Genomic DNA, 25,361 nt, shown 5'->3' on the forward strand with positions numbered 1-25,361 from the left:
ACACTCAAAGGAATTTTCTTTCGAAAAACACATGCTCTACCATTCATCCCCATTAATTCTTTACATAAATGCAAACTGTCTTTATTTAAATCACATTCGTTCATTTGTCTTCAGTTGCATCCCTTTCTACATTGGATAAAATGGCAGCGCAGCATTGAATAAAACATAAAATAGAAACTAATGAAAACTTACAACAAACAAAAATCAATAAAAAAGTCGTCCCCAGGAACTATCCACGGCTCACATCATCAACGGAAAGAGAGGCGAGTTATGGCGGGATAAAATTCACAATTACGATACTGGAAATGGCTACGGTTCGTACTTCATATATCATCTTCCACTACAGGAGTAACAACAAGCAGCGTTAAACGGCGCAGTCGAGCTGCAGTTCAGGATGTGCCTTCCGGAAATGGTCACACTTGGGTGTCACAAAAGTTCTTACACTATCGTAACCTCCGGGTTGATGATGAATTCGGTCATGCTGTTGCTGTGTCACAGCGCGCTTACGGTTGTGTCTCAGTCCAACCGTGTATTTGGTTTCGAAATCAAGTCTCGCGAATTCGTACGATGTTCGTTGCTAGAATCAAATGATGAACAGTTAGTGTTTGGTTTCACTGAATAAGTCAGACCACTTGAAGAGTACCTTAACGATTACATCGTGAAAGTTTGCTCCCATTGGTTTGGTGAGGCAATCTCGGGCCCCCTGGCAGAGATGTAATCGGTAGCGTCCCGTGGGATTCTTGTCTGGCCACGTAACACGCACCACAAGACCGCTTTTTCTAGGAACAAATTTGTAGTTCAGACCCTGAGCGGATGAGCCCGACTTTGTGCGACGTTGAAAGCTGAAATGGTAAGGCGGTAGCCTGTTGGAAGAATGTTTGGGAAACGCAAACCTCTGCTTACCTCGCATCGTTCATTAACATATTGTCCATGTTGGGAGGCCTTGCGGCTTCATCAGTATCAACGGTAGTGTCCATCAGCTCGCTAGTGGCCGCTGACTTGAGTCGCCTTTTGCCGTACACACTAATGGCATGTATTTGCAGATAGTAAATACTGTTCGGTTGCAGTCCTTTGATCTCGAAATGTCTACTCGGCTGTGTTGGAATGAAATAAAATTACATTGAAATCCTCACGGCAATGCTTGTGTGGTGCCTGGACACTATCCTGGCACTGATTAGGTGAGTGTGAGAGATATTAACCCTTTGCGGTCGTATTAAATTTGGGAATGGATGTCGTACTGGTCGGAAATATTTTTCCTTGAAAAAGCAGTGTTTTATATGTGTTAACTTAACAATGTGTTTTGATGTGGTGTTTTTATATAGAACTTATACTTTATAATTCCTCTTCGTGTGAAATCTTCCGAAACCCTTCCCAAGAGTAAATCATATGAAGTATAATCAACAAACAATTTTAGTTTTATTATCCGTTGAATATGAGACACTTTTGCCATTAATGTAATACATGTGTAATTAATGCCAGCAATGCGTATCCGAAAAGATCAGCACTTTTCTCTTTTAACAAACAAAGGTTTTTTACATTAGATTATTCAGATTACATAATACACTTTTGCAAACAATTATTTTGCTCTTTAAAAACAACTACTTCAACATAATTTGAACCAACGGACATCCGGTAACTATCCGGTATCCGGCTGGATAGCAAATATTGGCCGGATAGCGGATATTTGAAAAAAAATAATTATTAACTTCTGATAAATTATAACACAAAAGAGTAGTGCGGGGCAAAGTGCGCACCTAACTGTTGTCGTCCAATAACTCTTGAAATAAAAGCAAATAAAATTCAGTTTGCTTACCAAATTGTAGCTATATATATTACCTTCGAAACGTAGTACAAGAGTTTCTCGAGTTTTGTTTGTAGTTGGACATAAACCTATTTTAATACAAAATGAAAAATGCGTACTTTTGCCCCGTAGTGGGGGCAAAGATGCGCATCGTACGGGACAAAAGTGCGCTACTTATTGAATATTGTACTTCTGAGGTAACTTGTAACAAAAATAAATGCCTTATCATTACCAGCGGGAGAAGCATCATTCCCAGAGTGTGTAGGCACCATCACGTAGGGAGGAGGGGGTTGTTGTATGATGTTTTATGGGTCGTTGTTATGGTCGAACATACCACGTGGAAATTTTTGGGAGGTTGCAAACTGACAATATAAGATACCTGAAAATGTCCAACATTTGAAACAGAATTCTTTTTATCAACAAACTAGCTGACCCGGCGAACTTCGTCCACCCACAATTGATATATTGATATAAATCATTTCGAACACTCAAATTCCCACAGAAATTATTTTTATGTAGGTAATCTACACTCGCGGTATATAATTTCTTTTTTGACATATAAACCTGATATAGACTAATGCGGGCGCTACACGGTTCGTCCAACGTTTCACTCGAATGTTGGACTCAAACATTTGACTCGATGAATCGACAAATGTTGTGACGAATGTGCTGCTACACGGTGAAGTGAATGTTCGATTCAATGCAATCGGTCCAAACAATCGGCGAGTATTTGGATCGAATGTTTATTGTTTTTATTTACCATCAAAAACATTAGGAAACTGGATGACGATGCGAGTATTTAAATTGCTGCTGTAGCAATTGTACTGATATCGGGCTGTAAATTAAAAAATGCTTGAAATCAACATTATTAAACTGCAATATTTTGCCGAACATTTTGGATTTTATGAATCAATTTCATAGTTCCTTCACGAATCGTGTAGCGGTGTATCGAATGTCATCGAGTGTCGAATCAACGAATGACAAAAATCCTTTGACTCGTGCCACTCGCGTTGGAAGGTAATCCACAACGAACGGATTATCTTCCAACGCGAATATTCGACACTCGACATTGGAGGTTCGTAGCTCGTCAGTCGACTACACGGTGCGTCGAATCATCGAGCGTCGAACATTCGAGGGTGTTCGTCGCATCGTGTAGCGCTGGTTTAAGACGCATCAATCCTGATACTGACTGTTTAAATCCGTTGCTCCGTTCTTGAGTTAAATCGTGAAGAATGGACACCAAATCATTTTTATTTTTATAGATTGAGTTTATAAATACAAGGTATGGCTATTGAGCAACGAGCCTGATTACGAAAAAGGGTTATATTTTAAAAATTACGGTACAACGATCTGCTCCCCTTCAATATACTTCCCTTAGCTCCTCACACAGCTTTCCATACGTTTTTTCCATTGTTTGAAGCAGTGCTGAAACTCTTCTTTTGTGATGGCGTTCAAAAGCCGCGTCGCTTTTTCCTTCGCCTCTTCTACGGACTGAAATCGGGTACCTCTCAACACGGATTTGATTTTGGTGAATAGAAAAAAGTCGCATGGGGCTAGATCTGGCGAGTACGGGGCATGTTCGAGCACTGGAATGCCCCTATCGGCTGAAAATTACTTCACCGACAGCACGTTATAGGCAGGTGTGTTGTTGTTCGTGTTTTTCGTCACACATGATTTCCGACGCGCACTACAAACCACGTTCCATTCATACCACTGCTGCTCGCAAACTACTATAGTGACAAAAACGTTTTTCCGTACGTTTATAGCAGACACTTCAAGCTACCGAACGCACTATTCGCACTTTGCCTTGGAGCACTGTTGCTTCGTTGCGCTGTTGTTGGGTTCGAAGAAACAGACAATGGCTCATGAAGCTAGAAACCCAATCTCTTCCTGCCAGTTTTGCAACTTTGTTGAATTCGTGCTGGAGGTTGTTGGCTTCAGCAAAATCAAACGCCAGGCACAGTAAATCTTTGAAAGTCATACCATAGAAAACTTTGTTCAGTGCTCTGCAGTGGTCCGCCAGCTCCTCAGACTGCTCACTCGTAAATACTTGTCTGAACCGCCCTAGGCGCTCGCTGGCACATCTCAGCAGAAGTAGAAATGTCAATAAAAGAAGATTTAAATCATAAATCACTTACAGATATGAGCCTCTTTCTCAGAGCTGATTCAGAAATACCGAGGTCTGCCACAACCCGACGCTTCGAGACACCCTCCCGAAGCCTGTATCGGGCCATTTGAGCATTTCTTCAAATCAGTTTTCTTTTTTGGGTCCCGTTAAAAATTTGGTTGGAATTTCGTTGAATTTTTTAATTTTTTTTTTTTTTTTTTTTTTGAGAGCGAAACGCTGGTGCGCACCTTTGCCCCACAAGCAATGTTTGAACTAATCGAATTTTTAAAAAAAAGCTCTTGAACTTTTTCACAAAAACGAATACGCACTATCATCTACTATAGAATGAAGGTTTCCTTGACAGTGTAGTTTTGAGCTTTCCAGTTATTTTAGGTAAGTAATCGTCATCCCCAAAATTGAAACAAATAGATCAAAATATCACAAAACTTTTTTTACCTCATAACTCTTTACCACTTTCATGAAATGTATCTTATTTATATGTGTGGCTTGCTGGTATAATAATGTATCAAACATATATACTGTTGTCGAATTTTTATGCTCGTTTGCGTCAAAAAAGCCAATGCGCACCATTGCCCCGCACTACTCTAGCATATAAACATCATTCACACTCAGAGATGCCATTCCTGATTTTTCAGGTTTTCCCAGACTTTTTGACACGTTCCCTGATATCCTGACAAACACTCAATTTTCCCTGATTTTTCTGAAATGATCCTGATGTTTCCTGATTTTGTACTTTTTTACTTTTTTTTATTAAATTTGTTTATTTTTACAGGCTTTGCATAAGTTTGAAGGAGCCGAATTCTTAAATATATTGTTAAAACTATATGTAAACAATTAGCTCTATGCTTAGTAAGGTGAAAACCGATTGCTCGTGGTGAACTCGAGTTTAGAAGGTAGAAGGTTTAGAAGGTGTAGAAGGAATGAAAATTATCCGTAGTAAATATACGATGTTTTCCTGGTTGGAAATGAGAATTGTCACAATAGCCTACATAAAAAAGCTCTCCAATCCGCACTTGTAAATGTTTGATCATTTTATGTTTATTATCTATATATTTCGAAGCGATTCGCTTTATTCAAGATACCCTGTCGACATTCATTAAAGCTTGAGGTTAGCGTGAAAGAAAGATACTCTATCAGATTAGCACCCCCAAAAGCAGTTTCAAATCTTTATATTTTGAATGAAAATAATTGTTTGTTGTTTTTTGAATACTTAAAATTCGTACTCCTAATTCTTACTTTACAACTTTGTCTATACATTTCCTGATATTCCATAAAAACTCATCATCATTAGCATACTCTTTCCAAATCGATCTCGAAGCTGAACTTATTCATTATTCTCGAAGCTCCATTATGAGCTTCTACTAATCAAATAGTCGATGGATTCCCACAACTACTGCTCGCAACAAACTAAACGAACTTCCAGAATTAATCAATGTGATAGCCGGCTCCATCAGAGCAACGCCAAACTTCATGTCTCTTTGACAACACGGCAATTTAATTTATGCTATCCCACCATCTAAATTAACCCGATATTGCACCTTCAGATTATCACTGGTTAGGGTCCCTGTAAAGTTATCTCCAGCACACGAACATAGTGTCGAAGAAGCATAGAAAATATCTTACATTTATATATAAAACAGTTTCCGACGAGGATGTAAACATATTCTGGGAGGATAACATTTTAGGGTTTGCAAAAGACGACGAAAGATCGTGGAAAAAAACAGTGCTCATAAACTTGAATAAATGTAGTCTGCCTATAAAAATAGTGCGATTGTGTTTCCAAAAATCGGTTCGAACTTTTCGGGCAACACAATATGAGCTATCCTGATTTGTCCTGATTTTTATTTTCATTTTCCCTGATTTTTCAAAATAATAGTTGGCAACCCTGTTCACACTTGATAATAAAATAAGTTGTGATTACCGACATGTCAAAATTGTTATTAAATCTGAATTATTACCAACTCATATCATCAACGTTTTATTCAGCTTCATCGCTTTCGTTTTGTTTAACAGGTGTTGAAGACGGCAATGAGCTGTTATTTTCAGAAGATTTTGTATGATGGGGCCTATTCCAGAAAACGAGACGAGCAATTCGTTTCGTCTCGTCTCGGCTTCAGTTACTGTCGAGACGAGCAAAATATCCCATTCCAATACACGAGTTTCATTGAAATGTTTTATTTGGTAGACTGGAGAGACTTCAGTCAGTTTTTCTCGGTATCATCAGTGATGTCAGATGAGAAGACATGTTTTTGTTTTGAGAAAAACAACAAACAATTTTTAAATTGATCAATCGATACTCTTTTCTCAGTGCCAAAAACTATTAAAAAAACATAACAAAAAGGAATAAGTTTCATATATCTTTTGGTTTCATTGATATTTTTCCTCGAGCATATGGTTTCATCACTCAGACGTTTTGTTATTATGGATTTATTGGGGGCAATGTTTGTTCACCTAATCAACGATTTATCAGGAAAAGTTTAAAATCTATATATATTCGTATTTCCAATAAAGTAGTAGTTTTGAATGATTCATTTTCGTTCAATATGTGAAGACCCTTCTCGTGCCGTGTTCATATATTCAAAACAGTCATCTAGCATCCCTGGATATGAGTTCAATGTTTACATTTGGTTGTGTTGTTTGGAAGAGGCCCATTTGAAAATCTGTAAAATCTAGCAATTACTGAACTGAATTTGATGGTTGCAGTTGAAAACATACATTGCTTATACAATACTAGTTTAGCCGTGAAACCATTTTTGAAGATAAAGGCGGAGCAGAAGAATACCGATGCTTTCAATCAACAAGGTGAACAAACATATCAAACAAACTAGACGATTCGACTGATTCATCGACGAGCGCGGCCAAACGGTCGTCGAGCCAGACGATCTACTCGTCTATTTTTAGTCGAGCTCGGCTTCTGGAATATGAAAACAAAAGAGACGAACGCTCGTCTGCTCGTCTCGTTTTCTGGAATAGGGCCCGATGATTTTAATTTTGATAATATTTTGTCTGTATGTTTACGTTTACTTCTATCTGTTTCGAGAACTCCTAATTGATCTGACTGAACCTCGGGTCTAAAAAGGTTGCAATCAAATAGTTTTAGGTTCAATGGTTCAATAATTTCTGTATTGATAAAACATAACTTTTCATGCTAAAATATTTTTTTTCGTATTTGTATCTCATTTTAGCCCTTTATTGCGTTATCCGCGATTTTCGTTATAAGCGATGATCTAGCCCGACATTTTTCGCGGATAATCGGGATTCTACTGTAGTCAAAACGACCTCTCCAGCGTTTTAAGATGTTCTCATACGAAGTAAGTTCGATGTTCTTTGTGTAGTCTCGTACTTATCCAAATACTTTTTTGATGCAGCAACATGCGAAAATATGCGTCAAATTAGGGCCATAACTTGGGTCCCAAACTCGTTAGTGTAATCTCTATCAGATTAGAAGACATGAAGCCGGCTTTTAAATTCTAAAATTTGAATGAAATTTTTCACATTATGTTATTCGATTATTTGAAACACGTGTTTCTGACTTTCATTCAACCATATGGCTAAGCAGTTCCAACATTGTTGCTGAATTTTTTCATCATAATATAGAGTTGTCTTCATACACAATTTTCGTATGAGACTTTTTCACCACCTGCAAACATTCATTTCAATAGAATACTAGTTTGATATGGAAAAGCTAATTTTCATTCACAAACTTAATTTTGAAAACGTGTTCTCCGACTGAAAATCAGCTATTCTTTCACGCTCCCCTAAACTAGTAAACGAAGCTCAATGCCGCCAGCGCGGATATGTCAATGTGTTGTTTTTAAAATTAATCAACTGATCCGTGGACACAACAAGAACAAGATTTTCATATTTTCATTTTATTTTGTTTTTGTTTACATGAAAAGTGGAGACGCGAATGCTAGATTGTGACTGCAAATCAACAGACTGCGTCGGGCGAATGTTTAAGTATAAAACGCAAGCAATGACAGCTGATGAGAAGCAACGCACAACGCGGCATTCTGTTTCCACCTTTACGCTTACTCGGCCAGTATCAGAAATATCTCAATACACTTGCAAAAATCTACTTATTATACTACTTAGGTGTACCGGTAAGTTTCTTCGGTTTTACAGATCGGTTGACAGATGGCGTAACTTGATTATTATTCCAGTGAATCAAATTTCCAGACATTCGTTGGAAAGCTACCGTCATTGCGCGTCTTTTTCAGTATATGTCAAAAAGTTGAAGCGTAAACAACATAGTTTTTTGCCACTTCGATCATGGCGAATTCCGTACCAACGAGAGTGTTTTTGCGGGGAGTGTTATATCATTACTTCAATATGAAGAAAAAAGCTGCGGAAGGTCATCGCATTTTGGTGGAAGTTTATGGTGACCATGCTCCAACTGAGCGAAAATGTCAGACGTGGTTTGCACGGTTTAAAAGTGATAATTTTGACTTGGAAGACGAAAAACGTTCTGGAGCGCCAAAAAAGTTTGAAGATGAAGAATTGGAAGCTTTCCTCGATCAAGATCCATCACAAACGCCATATCCGATCGTTTAAAAGCAATGGGAACGATCCGAAAGATAGGACATTGGGTACCGTATGAATTGAAGCCACGAGACGTCGAACGCCGTTTTTCACGTGCGAACAGTTGCTCCAACGGCATAAAAAAAGGGTTGTTTTTGCAACGAATCGTTGTTGGCGATGAAAAGTGGTTCCTTTACGACAATCCTAAATGTCGGGCAACGTATGAATACGCCAGCCATGCATCAACATCGTCGGTCGCGCGGAATATTCACGGCCAGAAGGTTATGATGTCTATTTGGTGGGACCAGCTGGGTGTGGTGTACTATGAGCTGCTAAAACCGAATGAAACCATTACGGGGGACCTCTACCGACGACAATTGACGCGTTTGAGCCATGCACTGAAGGAAAAACGGCCACAATACGAGCAAATACACGATAAAGTTATTTTGCAGCACGACAATGCTCGGCCACAGGTCGCGAAACCGATCAAAACATACTTGGAAACGCTGAAATGGGAGGTCCTATCCCACCCGCCGTTTTCTCCAGACATTGCTCCGTCCGATTACTACCTTTTCCGATCGATGCAACATGGCCTGGTTGACCAGCACTTTTTGATGTCAATTTTGATGAAGTCAAAAATTGGATCGATTCGTGGTTAGCCGACGAACCGGCCGATTATTTCCGCAAAGGGATCCGTGACTTGCCAGAAAAGTGGGAAAAAGTTGTGACTAGCGAAGGACAATACTTTGAAAATTAAATTTGTAACCATTTTTGCAGAACAAAGCATTAATCTTTGAAAAAAAATACCTAGAAACTTACCGGTACTCCTAATACAAGTGATTGAACTATTAAAAATATCACAGCTTGAAGTGCTTACCGCCGATACGGTGGCCGTTTCCTTGAATAACGAGGAATTTCCCGCTTTCGGTCCTGCGCTTGCGTTGAGATACAAACTCCAGCTGATTTTGTACTTCTCCACGGGAAGATCCGATCGCGGTAATGTCCACGTGATTTTTCGGTTGTATGTTCCATTTGCATTAAGTACCAATTGACCTAGGGTGAAATTTTTTGGTGGTTGCGGTGGTTGTGGCTCTGCTGATGAGAATATTAAACAAGGTTAACCCATGATTCGCTACAAAATTTCATTCCGAACAGACTTTTACTCAGCTGAAACTCCTTCGAAACGACCGAGTAGCCCTTGGTGCCCAGCTCATTGACCGCCGCCACTCGAACCTGGTACCAGCGGCCCGGCTTTAGCTTCATCTCTCCGACGTAGCGCTTCTGATTGCCCGCCCTTTTGACCTCGTAGATAACCGTCGGCGTGTGATTCTGCCAATCGTTTTCCAGCTTACGCTCCGCAAAACTTATCCCAATGTGATGCCGTGACTCGATCACAAAGTAGATCGCACTGGACATCTCCTCTTCCAGGGTAATTTCCCACTGAATCTCGGCCATCCGAAAACTACGTCCCGCTTCACGCAGAACAACATGAAACGGAACCGGTGGCAAACCGCGAACTTTTTCCAAACCAATGGGCGCCTGGCAGCTCATGCCGCACGAGTGCGAACAGCACTTCTCGATCCCCGGACAGTGATAATCAGTGCTCTGGCAGGTGTTCTGACAGATTGCTTCCAGACGGTTGAGTGGGTCCTTCGGACAGTCGCCGTATTTCTTGTAGGAGGAGTTTTCCAGATAGTCTTGGATGCACGAGCTTTCGCACTGTGAACCAAATGATGAGAGTAAATTTTTCTTTAGATTTCGTGAGTTTCCAAGAAAAATATCATTATTTTAAAGCGGGTTACCGTCATTTTGTCGTTTGTGCTCGTACATTTGGAGCGACATCGTGCGATCAGCAGGTTATCAGTGTGTCTTCGGCCGATCGCCGTGCTCACGCTGCTCATCAGGGACGAAACGCCAACCAGGTGTTGTATCAGCATCAACTTCACAACCCCAACTGTGCACAACATCTACATGGGGATGAAAAAAAAATGAATCAATCATTAATCGAGTAGTTATTCAATACACTAGCTACTAGTCGTGGAAGGTTCTCTCGACGCATGCAAACCGATATTTGCAGTAAGTAATGATGCTACAATGCGGTCGAGGTATTAGGAAGGATTACCTCTTGTAAAGACCTAATCCGCCCAGTCATGGTTCGATTGTCAAATACTGAACGGTTAGCTCGTTTGCCTTCATTAAACGAAAAATGCTGTAAATCAACTGTTTTGCACTCGCAAAATGCCGTAACCCAAAACCGTCCGACTTTGTTGTAACGGAAAACTGGCGACAACAATGTATCGCGTATCGCGCTGCCGGTTCACATCAATCTCGCCCCTGTTGTGTGAAAAATAGTTGCCTAGTTGTACAATCGGGTTGTAGGACACAAAATCTGCCGACGGAAGTATTCGACGGTTTGTGCACGAGGCATGTCATATTACAGACGTCTTGATCATGTGTGTCATGAGAAAACTATGAAATGTCTTGATTGATCGGAGAAAATGTTTCATCTAAATCATCGGTGCTCAACCTTTTTTTCATGGGGCCACAAACACGTCATGGTGCCGCGTGCCATGAAGAAGAGTGATGTTCAAGACACGACCAGTGCGGGTCAAATAGAACTACGAAATTATTGCCGGCGAGCACGAACATTGAATTTAATAAAAAAAACTCTTCGATACAAATATTCGATAGATTGCAAGGGCCGACAAATGAGTGCTTTCACTGAGTGAGGATCGCGAACGTTTCGCGAAGCAATTTGAGTAGATTGTCAAATTAATTCTGAGCATCAACAAGTACTGTTGATTGCTCGCTGTCTAGAACACTAAAATTGGAACTCTGACCTTCTTGAATATCTAAGTTGTTTTCCAGTATCTCCTAGCAAAATTATATCCCCAACGCAGAATGAAACATCTCAGCAGACGTAGAACGGTAACAGAAACCAACCCGAAGCTGTTTTGTGGTGGCTGCGGATCCGAAAGCAATACCATTGAACCATCGAAAAAAAATTTCAACTTCAGTTTTTCACCGAAGAACACATCTTTCAACGTTGAAAAATACCTTATGTCACTTTCAACCCGAAAACAATGGAATCACGAAAGTTGAATGATCGATTAGAAAATAACAAATTAGTCATTCATCAATCATCCAAACAGCAAGGTTTTCCAAATAGTATTTCTCAAGGCCGGATTGCTTAGATTGGTATTTCAAACTGGCATTTTTCAAGGCTAGAGGCGACTGAGAAAGCTTAAACCTTCTACTATTCAAATCAACATCATTACATCATTACATCATTATCCAAACACATTCCAGAATTCACAGAAGCTCTCTCCAAGCAAACATACAAACATGCAGCCATTCCATGTCAAACCGATATAGTGGTTCTCAGATTTCCATGAAAAGCGCTAGTTTTGTTGTTTACCGCAAAATATTAGACCCGCATTTTTTCATTTTTTCGTTAGGGTGCCAATTTCCATTTTAGGGTGGTCCAAAAATATTTTTTTCCACTTTTTCCCGAAAACGACTTTTTTTCAAAAATTTATAACTTTTGAACCACTGAACCGATTTAGATAATCGACAAATCAAATTGAAGCCAATGAACTAGCTTTTCATTAAAAATTTTGAACCTGCAAAAACAATGGATTTTATTTTCGTAATTATTGATGGTAGTCGTTTTTTATTGTTTTCATCCAAAAATGACTTTTATCAAAAATTCGTAACATTTGAACTACTGAACCGATTTAGATGATTGACATATCGAATTGAAGCCAATAAGCTAACCTTCTTTGATTACACTTGCGTTAAGAATCAATTCTAGTCGCATAGGTCTAATCTAGTCACATAGCAATATTGAACGAAAGCTTAAAACATGTTAAATCGGACCACCTTAGAAAGGAAATGGGAACCCTAATGAAAAAAAAAATTTAAAAAAAGGGATCTAATGTTTTGCGATAAAGAACAAAATTACCACTTTTGACAAAAATCTGAGAACTACTATATCGATTTGACATGGAATGGCTGACTACTAAATAGATTTTTAGAATGCATCTAAATTTCTCAAAAAACTCTTTAGTCGAAAGTTTTAGTGCTCTTTAGAGCCGGTTCGTCAGAACGAGCGAACGACCCACAGTTCTTTACAAATGAACCACGGTTCAAAAGAGAGCCGCGGTTCAAAAAGGATCCGCATTCAAAAAGAAAGTCTCGTCAAAAGAGTCTCGGCTCAAAAAAGTGCTGCGGTACAAAAAAGAGCCGCTTTTGGAAAGAGTCCGGGCCCAAAAAAAGCCGCTGTTCAAAAGAGTCTCGGCTCAAAAAAGAGCCGCGGTACATAAAAAAATGGGTGGGTTGCAAGTTTGACGTGGGACTTCCTTAGCTTAGCAATCATTCGTTTTTATTGATTAAAATTTTTATTGAATGAAACAATTTCCGAATTCAATTGAATTCAATATATTTGCTTTGTGAGTAAAAAGATTGTACAATGCCATGTAAGGTCAATTCATGCAATAGATTATGTTCTTCGTTACAAGCAAATTTAATGACAGTATTTTACGTTTGGTATGATGACATTTTGGTTTTGATGTCTGTGTTAGGCAAACACATTTCAGTCAGAACAAAAATACCCCCGATTTGCATGTATTTGCAATGCCGATTTCCCCAGACACCTTGGTTTAGAAGTCTTTATTAGGTAAACACATTTCAATCGGAACAAAAATACCCCTGAGCTGCATTAATTTGCAATGCCAATTTCCTCAGACACCTTGGTTCTGAAGTCTGTGTTGGGGAAATATATTTCAGTCGGAACAAAAATGCCCCAGACTTGCATAAATTTACAATGCCAATTTTCCCACGCTCCATGGATTTGAGGTCTGTGTTAGGGAAACACATTTCAGTCGGAACAAAAATACCCCCGACTTTCATGTATTTGCAATGCCGATTTCTCTAACGCTGCTTGGTTTTGAAGTCTGTGTTAGGGAACACATTTCGGTGCGAACGAAAGTCCCCATACTTTCATGTGTTTGCAATGTCGATTTCCCCAAGGCTGCTTGGTTTTGATGGCTGTGTTGGGGAAACCGTAAATCGGGCCAATCAAAACTAGCTAGTTAGGGCGTTTAGATAGCGTTTAACATTTGACAGTTATTCAGTTTATTATCTAATAAAAAATAACATTTTATTAATTGCGTTAGAAGCGTAGAAATATTCCGTATCAACTGATGCAAACATCCTTCCGATCCAATTAGAAATGATCGAGTTATGAGCATTCGGAATCTTTCATTTTTTCATGCATGTTCTATGTTTAGGTTTTCATTTTACCCCCATATACTCCGGTTAGACGTAGCCCCACGTCAAAAGAGCCGCTTTTGGAAAGAGTCCGGGCTTAAAAAGAGCCGAAAGAGTCTCGATTCAGCCGCTCGCTGAAACGAACCGTTTTGTCCACCTCTAGTTTGAGTTGTTTGTCTCACATTACCGTTATCTATTAGATAACGCAATCTCCACTGTATGAAAACCGATGATGTACCTCCAACTTAATATTTCTCTTCAGCTTTGATTGCGCTCTACACTATGCTTGCTTCTTGCTTATTCTGAAAGAAATAAAACACAAATAAAATAGAAACTGAGATTGACCAGCGCGAGCAAAACACATAGAGAACTTTCGTTCACAACCTACGACATGCATCGACAAATTTTGACTATGGTGGACTTTCGAGCAGGTACTCATATTTATAGATTTTTGTGATTTCAATGGTTTGCTTTCGAAGCATCTTTTATCTATCGAATGAAGTGATTGACATACCACTTTGTACAACTGAAAAAAGGGAATTAACGTTCGAAACTTTGCATCAGTAATGCTCTTGTTCCAGAAATTATAAACATACACCCCAGTACAGATTGATGTGATGCAAAAATACAGAGGCACTCTTCACCAGACGGCATGCAAATCGACGTGGTATCCCCACCGAACAAAATTGCACCATACGTACAATGTGATATCGATCATTCATTCTTTCTTAGTATCGAGCAAAACCTTTGTGTGTGACATCAGCATTGTGAAAGACTGCTATTTGATAGCTGGAGCGAGACGACTTGAATGATGATGAAAAAGACACATTTTGGAAAACTCAACTAAACACTCAGCCTTGAGAAAGGTTATTCGAAAAACTCGCTGCCGTCTGATCGCTAGCTAGATGCCTAATGTATTGTGACTACTGTGTTTTGAAATCGCGAATGGCTTGTTTATACTAAATGGATAGAATACGGGGGAGCTAAGATTGCAATATTATCTCTATCCACATTGTCTGTCAATTGCATTTCGAGCGACCAATTTACGCCTTATTAGCATTAGCAGTGATATTTGAATATTGCACATCCCTCATACATACTCGGTCACATGAACACGATAGGAAAGTGTGTATTCTTCCATTTTTCCCTAATTTAAATCATTTATGGGTTGGGGGATCATAATGTATAAATAACCGAAAAGTTTAAAGAATTTCTGATTCGATTGGAATACAAACCAAAAAAACATACATAGCTAAAATAAATTTAACGGTAAAACTATTTTATAGAAAATCCTGACCAGTTTTCTGATCTGGTACCATTACTGAGAGACGTAGTCTTATGTCAAAAAAGGGTAATGATTACATATTCATATTTTCATATCGATATTTTAGTTTTTGTGCATCAATGTCGACAGGGTTGGCCCTAACGATCGGATTAAATGTATTTAATAGATATTTAATCTACTAATACCACTTATCTAGACAACTAACTAATGTGTAGATATGTAATGTTCGATGTGTAAACTCCGTTTTTCTTATCTCATGTTTTCTAGATGATTTCTTAAGTTTTCGTGATTGGATCTCGGGCCGGGCGGGCTAACCAAAAGGGCCTGGTGGGCCGCAGGTTGAGTACAGCTGATCTAAGTCGAAAGGAGCATTGCGTGATGAAACTCTCCTCCCACAAAGGAGACACGAAGGAACAACTGGTAAGCAAACCGGTGAGCAACGACAAATGACGCGCAAATCGTTTGTCCTGGGTCAGGGTTTTTGCGACGATATGTCACCTCTTTCTGTCGTCATTGCCATAGTGTTTATTTTATGTCATTTTCCTTGTATGATTTATTTATTTCCAGCTGAAATCATCTGAAGACTTTATTGCAGGCAAAACGTGCGGAAGCTTGACCGAGCGCGAATCAGACCGGGAGGCGTGAAGGGTTGGAAGCGGAAAATAATGGATGGCAAACCTCGCACGCGCTGACACGATACGCGAGGGTGGGTGAATCGCGTTTATTTGAACGAAGTGATAAAACAACTGCACAAGCCAAGGTACCAAGTCGGTCAGTCAGAGAGTACCGACAACAGTCAACAAAAATAAGTGTCGCCCAAGGGCTCCTTTTTCGTGGAAGCAATGAATTTTCTGGGAGCTGAGGCCAATCAATAACCCGTGGCACTCAGGAGATACTTTCGTGTAGCGATAAGAAGAGTTTTCACTGTTTTCAACGACTTCACAAAGATAATTGACGCCTTCTCATAGAAATTTGCATCGTCTTGAATAAATACATTGAGCGTCGATCGACCTACGCGTCTTTTATACCGACTTATTTTTATCACAAGCGTAAAATGGTGCAGAATCAATCAATGAATTAATTGAAGATTACGACCGATAATCCTCGAAGCTCGTGGATTGAATGTTTTCAAAATCGCTCAAAATAGACGCTAATGCTACTTGATCCAGAATTGTCTACAGTTATGTCTTCCACATAACAAATAATATCATTTTCCGAAAATACTTCTCAAATGATTAATTTATACATAAATAATTTTTAGAAAGAACAGTAATACTTCTAAATGCTTCGTCTTCTGCTGTAGTTTATTTCAAAAGGCTATAGAGCAATTCCAAATGAAAACGACAAATGACAAAACATAAGTATTTTTAATTCGAATGAAAGTTTGTATTCCGTTTGTGTTGAAGGAAATATGAGTCTTCCACAGCAATTGGGAATACTTTAACTAAAGGATACTTTTTCCCTAACCTAATAATATACCAGTGCTGGATCAACACCGGCTCAAAAAAAACCGATTCGACGGCTCAATAATGACAGATTTATAGGTCCACCATTGCACAATGGTCCAGGAAATGCATTTAAGTGGAAATTCGCATTTAGAGCTCGACAGTTATTCTCTAGACAAAAACTGTCTTCGACAAAATTGTTACATATGATTGAGCGCATATTTTCATGTTATCAAAAATAGGGTGACCAAAATTGTCGCTGAAATAAAAAATCTGACTTTCTTAACTTTATAGATAGGGGTAAACATAGTTCGACAATGTTGTAGCCCCAGTTATTTGAGACATCTTTGTAGAACAAAGTTTTTTTCTATCTCTTGAAATAACGGATATAGCGCCTTTTTTCTAAATTGCGTTAGGGTTACCATGAAAAAAACTGTTTGTTTGCTCTAACTTTTAAATTTCAAATTTTACATACAAACTGTCTTCGATAGACTTTTAGAGCTTACTAATACAAACATTTTTCGGTGCAGAACTTGTCAATATCTCAACTTCACTCAAAGTTATTGATATTTGTTCCTAAAAAATAGGCTCCCTTCAATTGCTTGCCATTCTTTCTGGGGCGAACATAAAAAATCTTTGTTGACGAAATTTGAAAGAACAAATTTCATTCTATATAATATGTGATTTTCGAAGAAATGTTATTTTTTGTGTTTGAGTAAATTAAAATTGAAATCATTAGTTTTTGGGTGAAACCCCATCAGTTACTTTGAGTGGGATTAAGAAATTGACAAATCCTGTATCGCAAAATGTTGGTATTGATAAGCTTAAAAAGACGTACGAAGGCAACTTTGATGTAAAATTTCAAATATAAAAGTTAGAGTCAAAAAACGGTTTTTTATGGTTACCCTAATGCAACTTAGTTAAAAAAAACTTTGTGGGAGATATTTATTCTTTAGACAAACTCTGTCTTCGACAAAGGTGTTACATATGATAGAGCGCTCATTTTTATGTTATTAAAATAGGGTGACCAGAATTGTCGATCAAACTTTCTTATCTTTATAGATAGAGATAAACATAGTTCGACAATGTTGTAGCCCGAATTATTTTAAACAACTTTGTTGAACAAAGCTTTTTTCAATCTTTTAATAGATTCGATTCAGCGCTTTTTTCCTAGGTTGCATTAGGGTGACCATGACCAAAGCGAGTTTTTTTGCTCTAACTATTATATTTCAAATTCTATATCAAAACCGTCTTCGTACGACTTTTAGAGCTTATCAAGACCAACATTTTGCGATGTAGAACTTGTCAATATATTGATCCTACTCAAAGTTATTGATGTTTTTTTACCCAAGATCTATTTTTTAAATTCTAATTTACTCAAACACGAAAAATAAGATAGTTTTGAAAATCTCACATCATGTAGAGTGAAATATGCTCTTTCAAATGTAGCCAATAAACTTTGTTTATGTTTGCCCTGGAAAGAATGACAAACAATTGCAGAGAGCGTATTTTTTGGGAAGAAATATCAATAACTTCGTGTGAAGTTGAGATATTGACAAGTTCTGTATCGCAAAATGATTGTCGGACTCGATTATCCGGAGTATTTTATTTTTGGTTTTCGGAAATTTTGAATAATTTGTATAATTCCATATTGAATAGCTAATATGGGTAACAAATGAAAGAGCTTGACTAGTAGAATACAGTTATTTATGAAAAATGTAAATCCAAGATGGCGGCCACTACAAAATGGCGGATTACATGTTGTCTCAGAACCCCATCTATATGGGTATCAAATGAAAAGGCTTGACAAGCTGAATGGAACCATTGAAAAGTAATTGTTTATTTGGGAACTGCGGTCATCTTGGATTTGGATTTTTCATGATCTGCTGTGCTGCTGGGTTTCTACCAGTCGAGCACTTTCTTTTGATATCCATATTGATGGGGCTTTGAAAAAAAAAATGGCGCCATTTTATGATGCCGGCCATTTTGGATTTGCATTTTTCATAAATAACTGTGTTCTACTAGTCAAGCCCTTTCATTTGATACCCATATTGAAGCAATCCTGAGAAAATGTGTAATCCGCCATTTTGTAGCGGACCTACGTATCTAGGCCGTAAAGCGAGGTATGGGTGTATTTCGACATTTTAGAATAGCAATTATTGGCAAAATAATGAAATTACAATTTTTGATACGCAAAATAGCACTGTAGCTTGGCATTGTTACTGTTAGCTCGTTTGGATAGTCAGCAATACAATTAATTCACTATTCATTCACAAATACAACAAAATATATAAATCTATGGCAAAAATATGTAATACAATGGTTTTATATCACAACCACATATACAAATCTTTCTGATATCATATGAATGCTTGCACGGGTCAAATGACCCGTTGCGGTAGTTAGGGCAGATTACATATATTTCTCAGTAAAAAAAATAACAAGAGAGGAGTAAAACCTGAAAAATACATTCGATGTATGTTTTAAGAAAACTAGTGTAGGAAAATTATGTTGTGACAATGTAATTTGCAAGAAAATTTAAAAAAGTTTAAAACCCCTCGTGGTAGGTTTAGTGTTAACATAATAAACAAGACTTCCCCATGTGAGAGCCGTTTTTGCCTAATGTCAGATTTTCTCACTCCTGTTTGCTGCGATCGTGTGCAACTGATTGGGAAAACGTGACTAGATCGATTGTACCGAAACAAGTATAGTACAAATGCAATTTTTAAACCTTGTAAAATACAGCGCTCAAAGTCTCAAGAAGCCAGCAAATTTGAATGAGGTGGTCGGTAGAAGTCGGAATACTAATGTCCTAGAATCGCTATCCATTCAAAGACGTCGACGACGCACCATTTTTCCTTTTCTTTTTCCTTTCATTTCAGAATCCTTTTTGACGTAGGATTACGTTTTTCTGGAAAATATTGGGGTGCAAATTAAAATCAAAAACTGAGCACATCGTGAGAAGTGTCCAATTTCAAACGCTTATAGCTCAGTCATTTCATGATGGATTGATGAGATTTTTGCGTCAATCAATTTGGGCACTCCATAAGAATTTTTTACATCGGATAAAATATTATATGTCATGAAACTAACTATCGAACAATTGGAAAATCTCAACCCCTATCCTAACGGAAATACCCACTTCTGATTGATTGAAATTGACGACACATGCGGCGGCTCATGTGCTCACAATTATTGGTCATTTATTTCCTGATGGATTTACGAGATATTTGCATCAATCCATCTGAGCACTCCATAACAATTCATCACAATAGAGAAAATAATATATCATATGAAACTAACTATCAAACAATTGGGGGTCTCCGTAGCCACATTGGTTGCGCGTTCGCTTAGTAAGCGATCGATCGTGAGTTCAAAACTCAGGACCCTCATTAACCATCTTTGTGTTGTTACAGAATAGCTACGTCCACGCAACAATCATCAGCGATGGAGATCGATCCACGGTCGAAATAAGATCGATTCATCCATACATTTGCTCTGCTCTGCAAGACACATCGGGCTGCTGTTCTATAAATAACTCAACAATGATCAATCAACTGTCTCCGCTGTCCTGGATAATGGAAGAACAGAAAGAAAACTCTTACGCCTAAATGGCTACTGTGTAAATGTACCATATGTAATGGTATAGAAGGAATACTGGCGAATGGCAACTGTGTAATGTACTAATTATAGATATGATAACCATGTGACATGTACACGATTAAAATTTGGCTCTGTTACAGTTAAAATGCTAATGAGCCTAAAATAAATAAATGGGATAAAAAAAAACTATCAAACAATCGAAAATTCTCCAAAAGGAAATACCTCGTTCTGATTGGTCGAAATGGAAGATACGGAGAAATCGGCATTGCAAATACATCAAAGTAGAGAGAACCACCGAAGTGTGTTCCTTAACAGAGACATCAAAACCAAGCTGCCTGGAGGGAATCGGCATTGCAAACACATGAAAGTAGGGGAAACTTTTGTTTCCACCGACATGTATTCCCTAACAGAGATTTCAAATTCAAGGTGCCTGGGGGAAACCAGCATGTAAATACCCTCGTGGTCGATAGTTTAACAAATGACGCGCACAAATGGTAACTAGCGTGGGCATTGTTGACTAATCCATCCAACCATCCTTCTATCATAATCACTCGGTTGTGAACACTGGTCGAGTAAACAAACAATACCCAACAACCAGACAAAATGACCTTTTTTCCGGGCCACCAAATCATTACCGAAGAGTTTAACAATGTAATTCTTCAAACATATCCAAAACAACAGATAGCCTAACGGAATCCTACGTCAACTATGCGATCGTGTCTCGGAAACAAACCCTCCTGTGTCTTTTTATAGGTGAACTAGCTGACCCGGCAAACTTCGTCTCGCCCAAAATTTATTTTTCGTTGTCACATCCACGTTTTCTTATTAAGCGCACGTTAATGGGTTCAATCGCAAAAATATTCATTGATTGATCTTTTAATCTATCCGTTAAAATTACCTTTTACTATAAAATTCCCAGTACTTCTACCAAAACTCGTCATTATAAAATCAGATTATTTTCAGACACAATTCTCGTTCTAGATTTTTCAACCACTTGCAAATAAGGGGCTGTCCACATACCACGTGGACAACTTTAGGGGGGGTAGGGGGTACGAAAATGTCCACGATTGTCCACGGAGAGGGAGGAGGGGGTTCAGATAATGTCCACGTGGATACATAAAATGAATATTTTTGAAAATACATTAATATCCATAATCAATAAAGAATAAAATCTGCTCTGCATTTTTATCAAATTTCAATCTTGCCGCCCCTTGCGAGTACTCCGTATTTATCAATAAGAGACCATATTTTTTCATATTGTTGAACTGTTTCGCTGAAATGTGTATTTTGAGAGTAACGCACATGAACTGAGAGTGATGGATTTTTTTACATTGGCAGAAGAGGATCATACATTCCGCCAGGACGAAGATACCACCAAAGTATGTTATGGCGGATTTACATTAGGGAGATCTATAGCTATAGATGGATTTATTCACGTGAAAAAAGGTGTAAACAGATGAAAATAAATATGATACACTTATTCGAGGTATATATAACTTGAATAAATTCACCATATGTAAACGCTTGTGAATTTCTCACTGAAGAGAAATCACTACTTTTTACTTTTACAATATACAAAAGTTACAGTTATACAAAACTTTTCACCGATATATATATATATATATATATATATATATGTATATATATATATATATATATATATATATATATATATATATATGTCATACCATCATAGAAACATTTCTCGTACCCAAAAACCCTCACACTCCAAATTTGGCACAATTTGCTTGATTATTTCTTGATTTATACAGAAGTTTGTGTTTTATTTGTATGGCAGCTGCCCCTTAGCGGGGGGAGGAGTGTCTATTCACCATAGAAACATTTCGTGCCCCCTAAAACCTTCACATGCCAAATTTGGCTCCATTTACTTGATTAGTTTTCGAGTTATACGGAAATTTGTGTTTCATTTGTATGGCAGCCCCCCCTTAGAGAGGGGGAGGGGTCTCAAACTATCACGAAAACCTTCCCCGGCCCCAAAAACCCCTACATACCAATTTTCATGTTGATCGGTTCAGCTTGTCAATATGTAATTGTAGAACAATTCGCATAGAATTTTTCGAACTTTTTTTTCAGAGTTTTCCGAAAATTTTCAATTGTCATGTTTGGTTCGAATATGTTTGGTTGAAATATGTGTATTATTTTTATGGGACCTCCTCTACATTCCAGAGGAAGGATGGATGTCATACCATCATAAAAACATTTCTCGTACCCAAAAACCCTCACACTCCAAATTTGGCTCAATTTGCTTGATTATTTCTCGAGTTATACAGAAGTTTGTGTTTTATTTGTATGGCAGCTATCCCTTAGCGAGAGGGGAGGAGTGTCTATTCACCATAGAAACATTTATTGCACCCTAAAACCTTCACATGCCAACTTTGGTTTCCTTTGCTTGACTAATTTCCGAGTAATGCAGAAATTTGTGTTTCATTTGTATGGCAGCCCCCCCTTAGAGAGGGGGGGTCTCAAACTATCACGAAAATTTTCCCCGGCCCCAAAAACCCCTACATACCAATTTTCATGTTGATCGGTTCAGTAGTTTCCGAGCCCATAAGAATCAGACAGACAGACAGAAATCCATTTTTATATATATAGATTATGTTGTCTAATGTATTTAAGAGTAAAAGGGAACTGAATCATTTCAACGAACGCACTTTTTCTATTTTCAAGTGGATTAAAAATGTGTGAAAATAGTTTGACATTTGGGGGGGGGTAACGCAGAGGTTCAGATTAATGAGAGAATACCATGATAGTTAACCCGCTTTCCACCCCATTCTCATATCGTTCGCATGAAAAGTAAACTTCTTCCAATCCTTTACTAAATGCACCCCCAGCTAGCTGATAGTAAAGCGTGAAAGCGTTATCAGGTACAAAACAAAGTCGAAAACGAAACCCATAACATAGAAAATCGCATAAAAGCCGCTTTACTGAAGGGCATATCATCGTATCTCCACTATTGAACCGGATTGATTGTATCGATTACATGTTTAAATTTATAATGCTTACTACACCCAGCTACAGTGGAGCAGACCGGCAGTGCCAGTGCCTAGCAGCAGACGGTAGGGTATCAGCTGTAGAATCCGCAAAAAAAGACGAAAAAGCCTTACTAAGAGTCAGCATGTTGCAAAAGTAGCAATCTTATACGCACGCACTGCCACTGCAAATGCAGCCTTCGCATTACGCATTGTCGCTGCCTTTTTGCGTTGGAGGCTTGCGTAATGATGAATGATCAATATCGGGTTATAAATTGCGTAAACAATGTATCTAGCTCGACCAAAAGGATATATTTACTGTAGTTGAATGATCCACACCTTGAAAATTCGTCCCCGTTCGATCGTTATGGCACACTAAGGGGAAACCCACATCACCGTTCTCAGAAAATCAGCACGCTCAAGCACTGGTGGCTCATCTCCATTTAAAACAAGCTCACTTCATAAACGCTATCGACCGAATTAAATATTCCACTTTCCTTCCAATTTATCGATCACCTCAGTCAACTTAATTGCCCACACATTTATTCCTTACACCAATTTGTATGCATCGAAAAATCAGAAAGACATTTTCGACCTCTCGGCTCTTGTAGAATATAAATCCCATAAATCAACCGCACGACACACGTTTTCACTTTATTTGCACCGAATTCTTCTCGTTAATTGCATTTCCGTGCTGCTGCTGCTGCTGCTGCTTCCTTTCGGCAGTGACTGTTGTGTTCGGTTGTCGGTATCCTTAGGCGGCTCGCACACCGGAGCAATGAGCAACTAGCAACTGTCAACATGCAATAAGCAATATTATCACCAATGGATTTTTCCATTTAATCTTTGTTGATCTCGCACACCGACGCAATACGATATCGCTGTCGCCTTTACAGAGCAACACATGTCGCTAGCAACACGGCGTGTCGGTTGAATAGCAACTTATCGCTCATATTTTGACAAGTTTCGTACATTAAGGCGATTGTTTGCATAATGTCAGGGGTTTTTATTGCTCTGGTATGCGAAGAACAACAAAATATGTTTCCTGTTGCATATTGTGTACTGCAGTTTGCTAGTTGCTTATTGCTGCGGTGTGCGAGCCGCCTTATGCAGCGTATCGATTCCGATCCGGCCATCATCATTGGCAACACTATGGCTATGAAAGGAGAGCAGCGCAAGTAATCCCAAAAACGACGAACACAAACTTTCCAAAAACCGATTCGCGTACTACTCGAAATCTCGCTGGCCTACTACTACTGAGGTGGCGGCGAGGACCTCAAACAATTGCTTTCTTGAAAATCACGTCCGCACTGATCGGTATCTGCACTGCAACTGCTTCTGCTTGCCGTTCTGCTGCTGCTGCTGCTTCTGCTGTGGGAGCTCCTTCCACTCTTCCTCCCCCACTGCTGCATCACTTTGAACACAAACGAACACTAATTAGCCGGCTGAGTGCACAAGATACGAACTTCGAACTCGGTGCAGTCAGTGCCGGCAAACCGAACATATGCAAAGTGCATCCGAACCCGAACGCAGCCAGCAACGGAATGACCACACTAAACGCAACGCGCGGGAAAGGATAACTCCACTTTGCAAGGGATTTCTAGCGCGCGTGGTTGCATACAGACTCGCTCTCTCTCTCTCTCTCTCTCTCTCTCTCTCTCTCTCTCTCTCTCTCTCTCTCTCTCTCTTTCGCTCACATTTATGCACTCTATTTCTCGCGATTTGCACATTTAAAATTCACCCACTGCGAGAGAGAGGGAGAATACCAATCAAAACAAAGCTTAGTGGAGTAATTGAAAGTGCAATGGGGTGGGAGAGAGCGGATGAATTGTGTGTTGTGATTAGTATCCTTCGATTGTACACTAGATTCTAGTCAAAATCAAAGGGAAGCCAAACGTTTGTGTATGGCTCTATGATATCAAATTGCAGGAAAAATCATCAGCATTCTCGCCCAATCTGGTAGGGGAAGGTGGCCCCGATCCGACCCACTAAAATGCAACGGCCATTCATTACACAAAATTCTTGTTTTTAGGCGACTTCGACATTGAAAAGTACCGTTTTGTCTCATATTTCGAGCACTTGAGCTTTGTTGTCAACTCGAAATGGTACTGTTTCGCGAAATTAATTTGATTTTTGAAAACAATAAAGCCATTTTTCATTGGACTACAATAAAATACATATTCATGGTAAAAAGAAACTAAAACTATGTTTAATTACATTTGTCTCAAATTATGAAGAATAAAAATGCAATTTGAAAATAAAAATCATAACTTTTGAACTACTGGACGGATTCAGACGATCGATATATAAAACTAAA

General features: G+C 38.7%; 1 protein-coding gene across 7 annotated transcripts; it reads right to left on the minus strand.

Annotated features, from left to right (window-relative positions):
• Window positions 1–52: 52 nt before the first annotated feature.
• LOC129762024 (anosmin-1) lies at window positions 53–24,588 on the minus strand. Of its 7 annotated transcripts, none has more exons than XM_055759987.1 (8): window positions 24,273–24,588; window positions 23,384–23,648; window positions 10,253–10,417; window positions 9,608–10,169; window positions 9,328–9,545; window positions 904–1,094; window positions 644–842; window positions 53–577 (listed from the first exon to the last, which is right to left on the minus strand). In XM_055759987.1, exons 3-8 carry the CDS (start codon window positions 10,415–10,417, stop codon window positions 365–367), a joined length of 1,548 nt encoding a protein of 515 aa, XP_055615962.1. In that variant the 5' UTR covers window positions 23,384–23,648; window positions 24,273–24,588; the 3' UTR covers window positions 53–364. The 7 variants fall into 7 exon arrangements, with proteins under 7 accessions (XP_055615962.1, XP_055615960.1, XP_055615959.1 ...); XM_055759985.1 differs by having other exon boundaries at window positions 24,250–24,588; XM_055759984.1 differs by having other exon boundaries at window positions 23,384–23,760; window positions 24,250–24,588.
• Window positions 24,589–25,361: the final 773 nt, after the last annotated feature.

This window comes from Toxorhynchites rutilus, chromosome 1 (genome assembly GCF_029784135.1).
Source record: "Toxorhynchites rutilus septentrionalis strain SRP chromosome 1, ASM2978413v1, whole genome shotgun sequence".
NCBI lineage: Eukaryota > Metazoa > Arthropoda > Insecta > Diptera > Culicidae > Toxorhynchites > Toxorhynchites rutilus.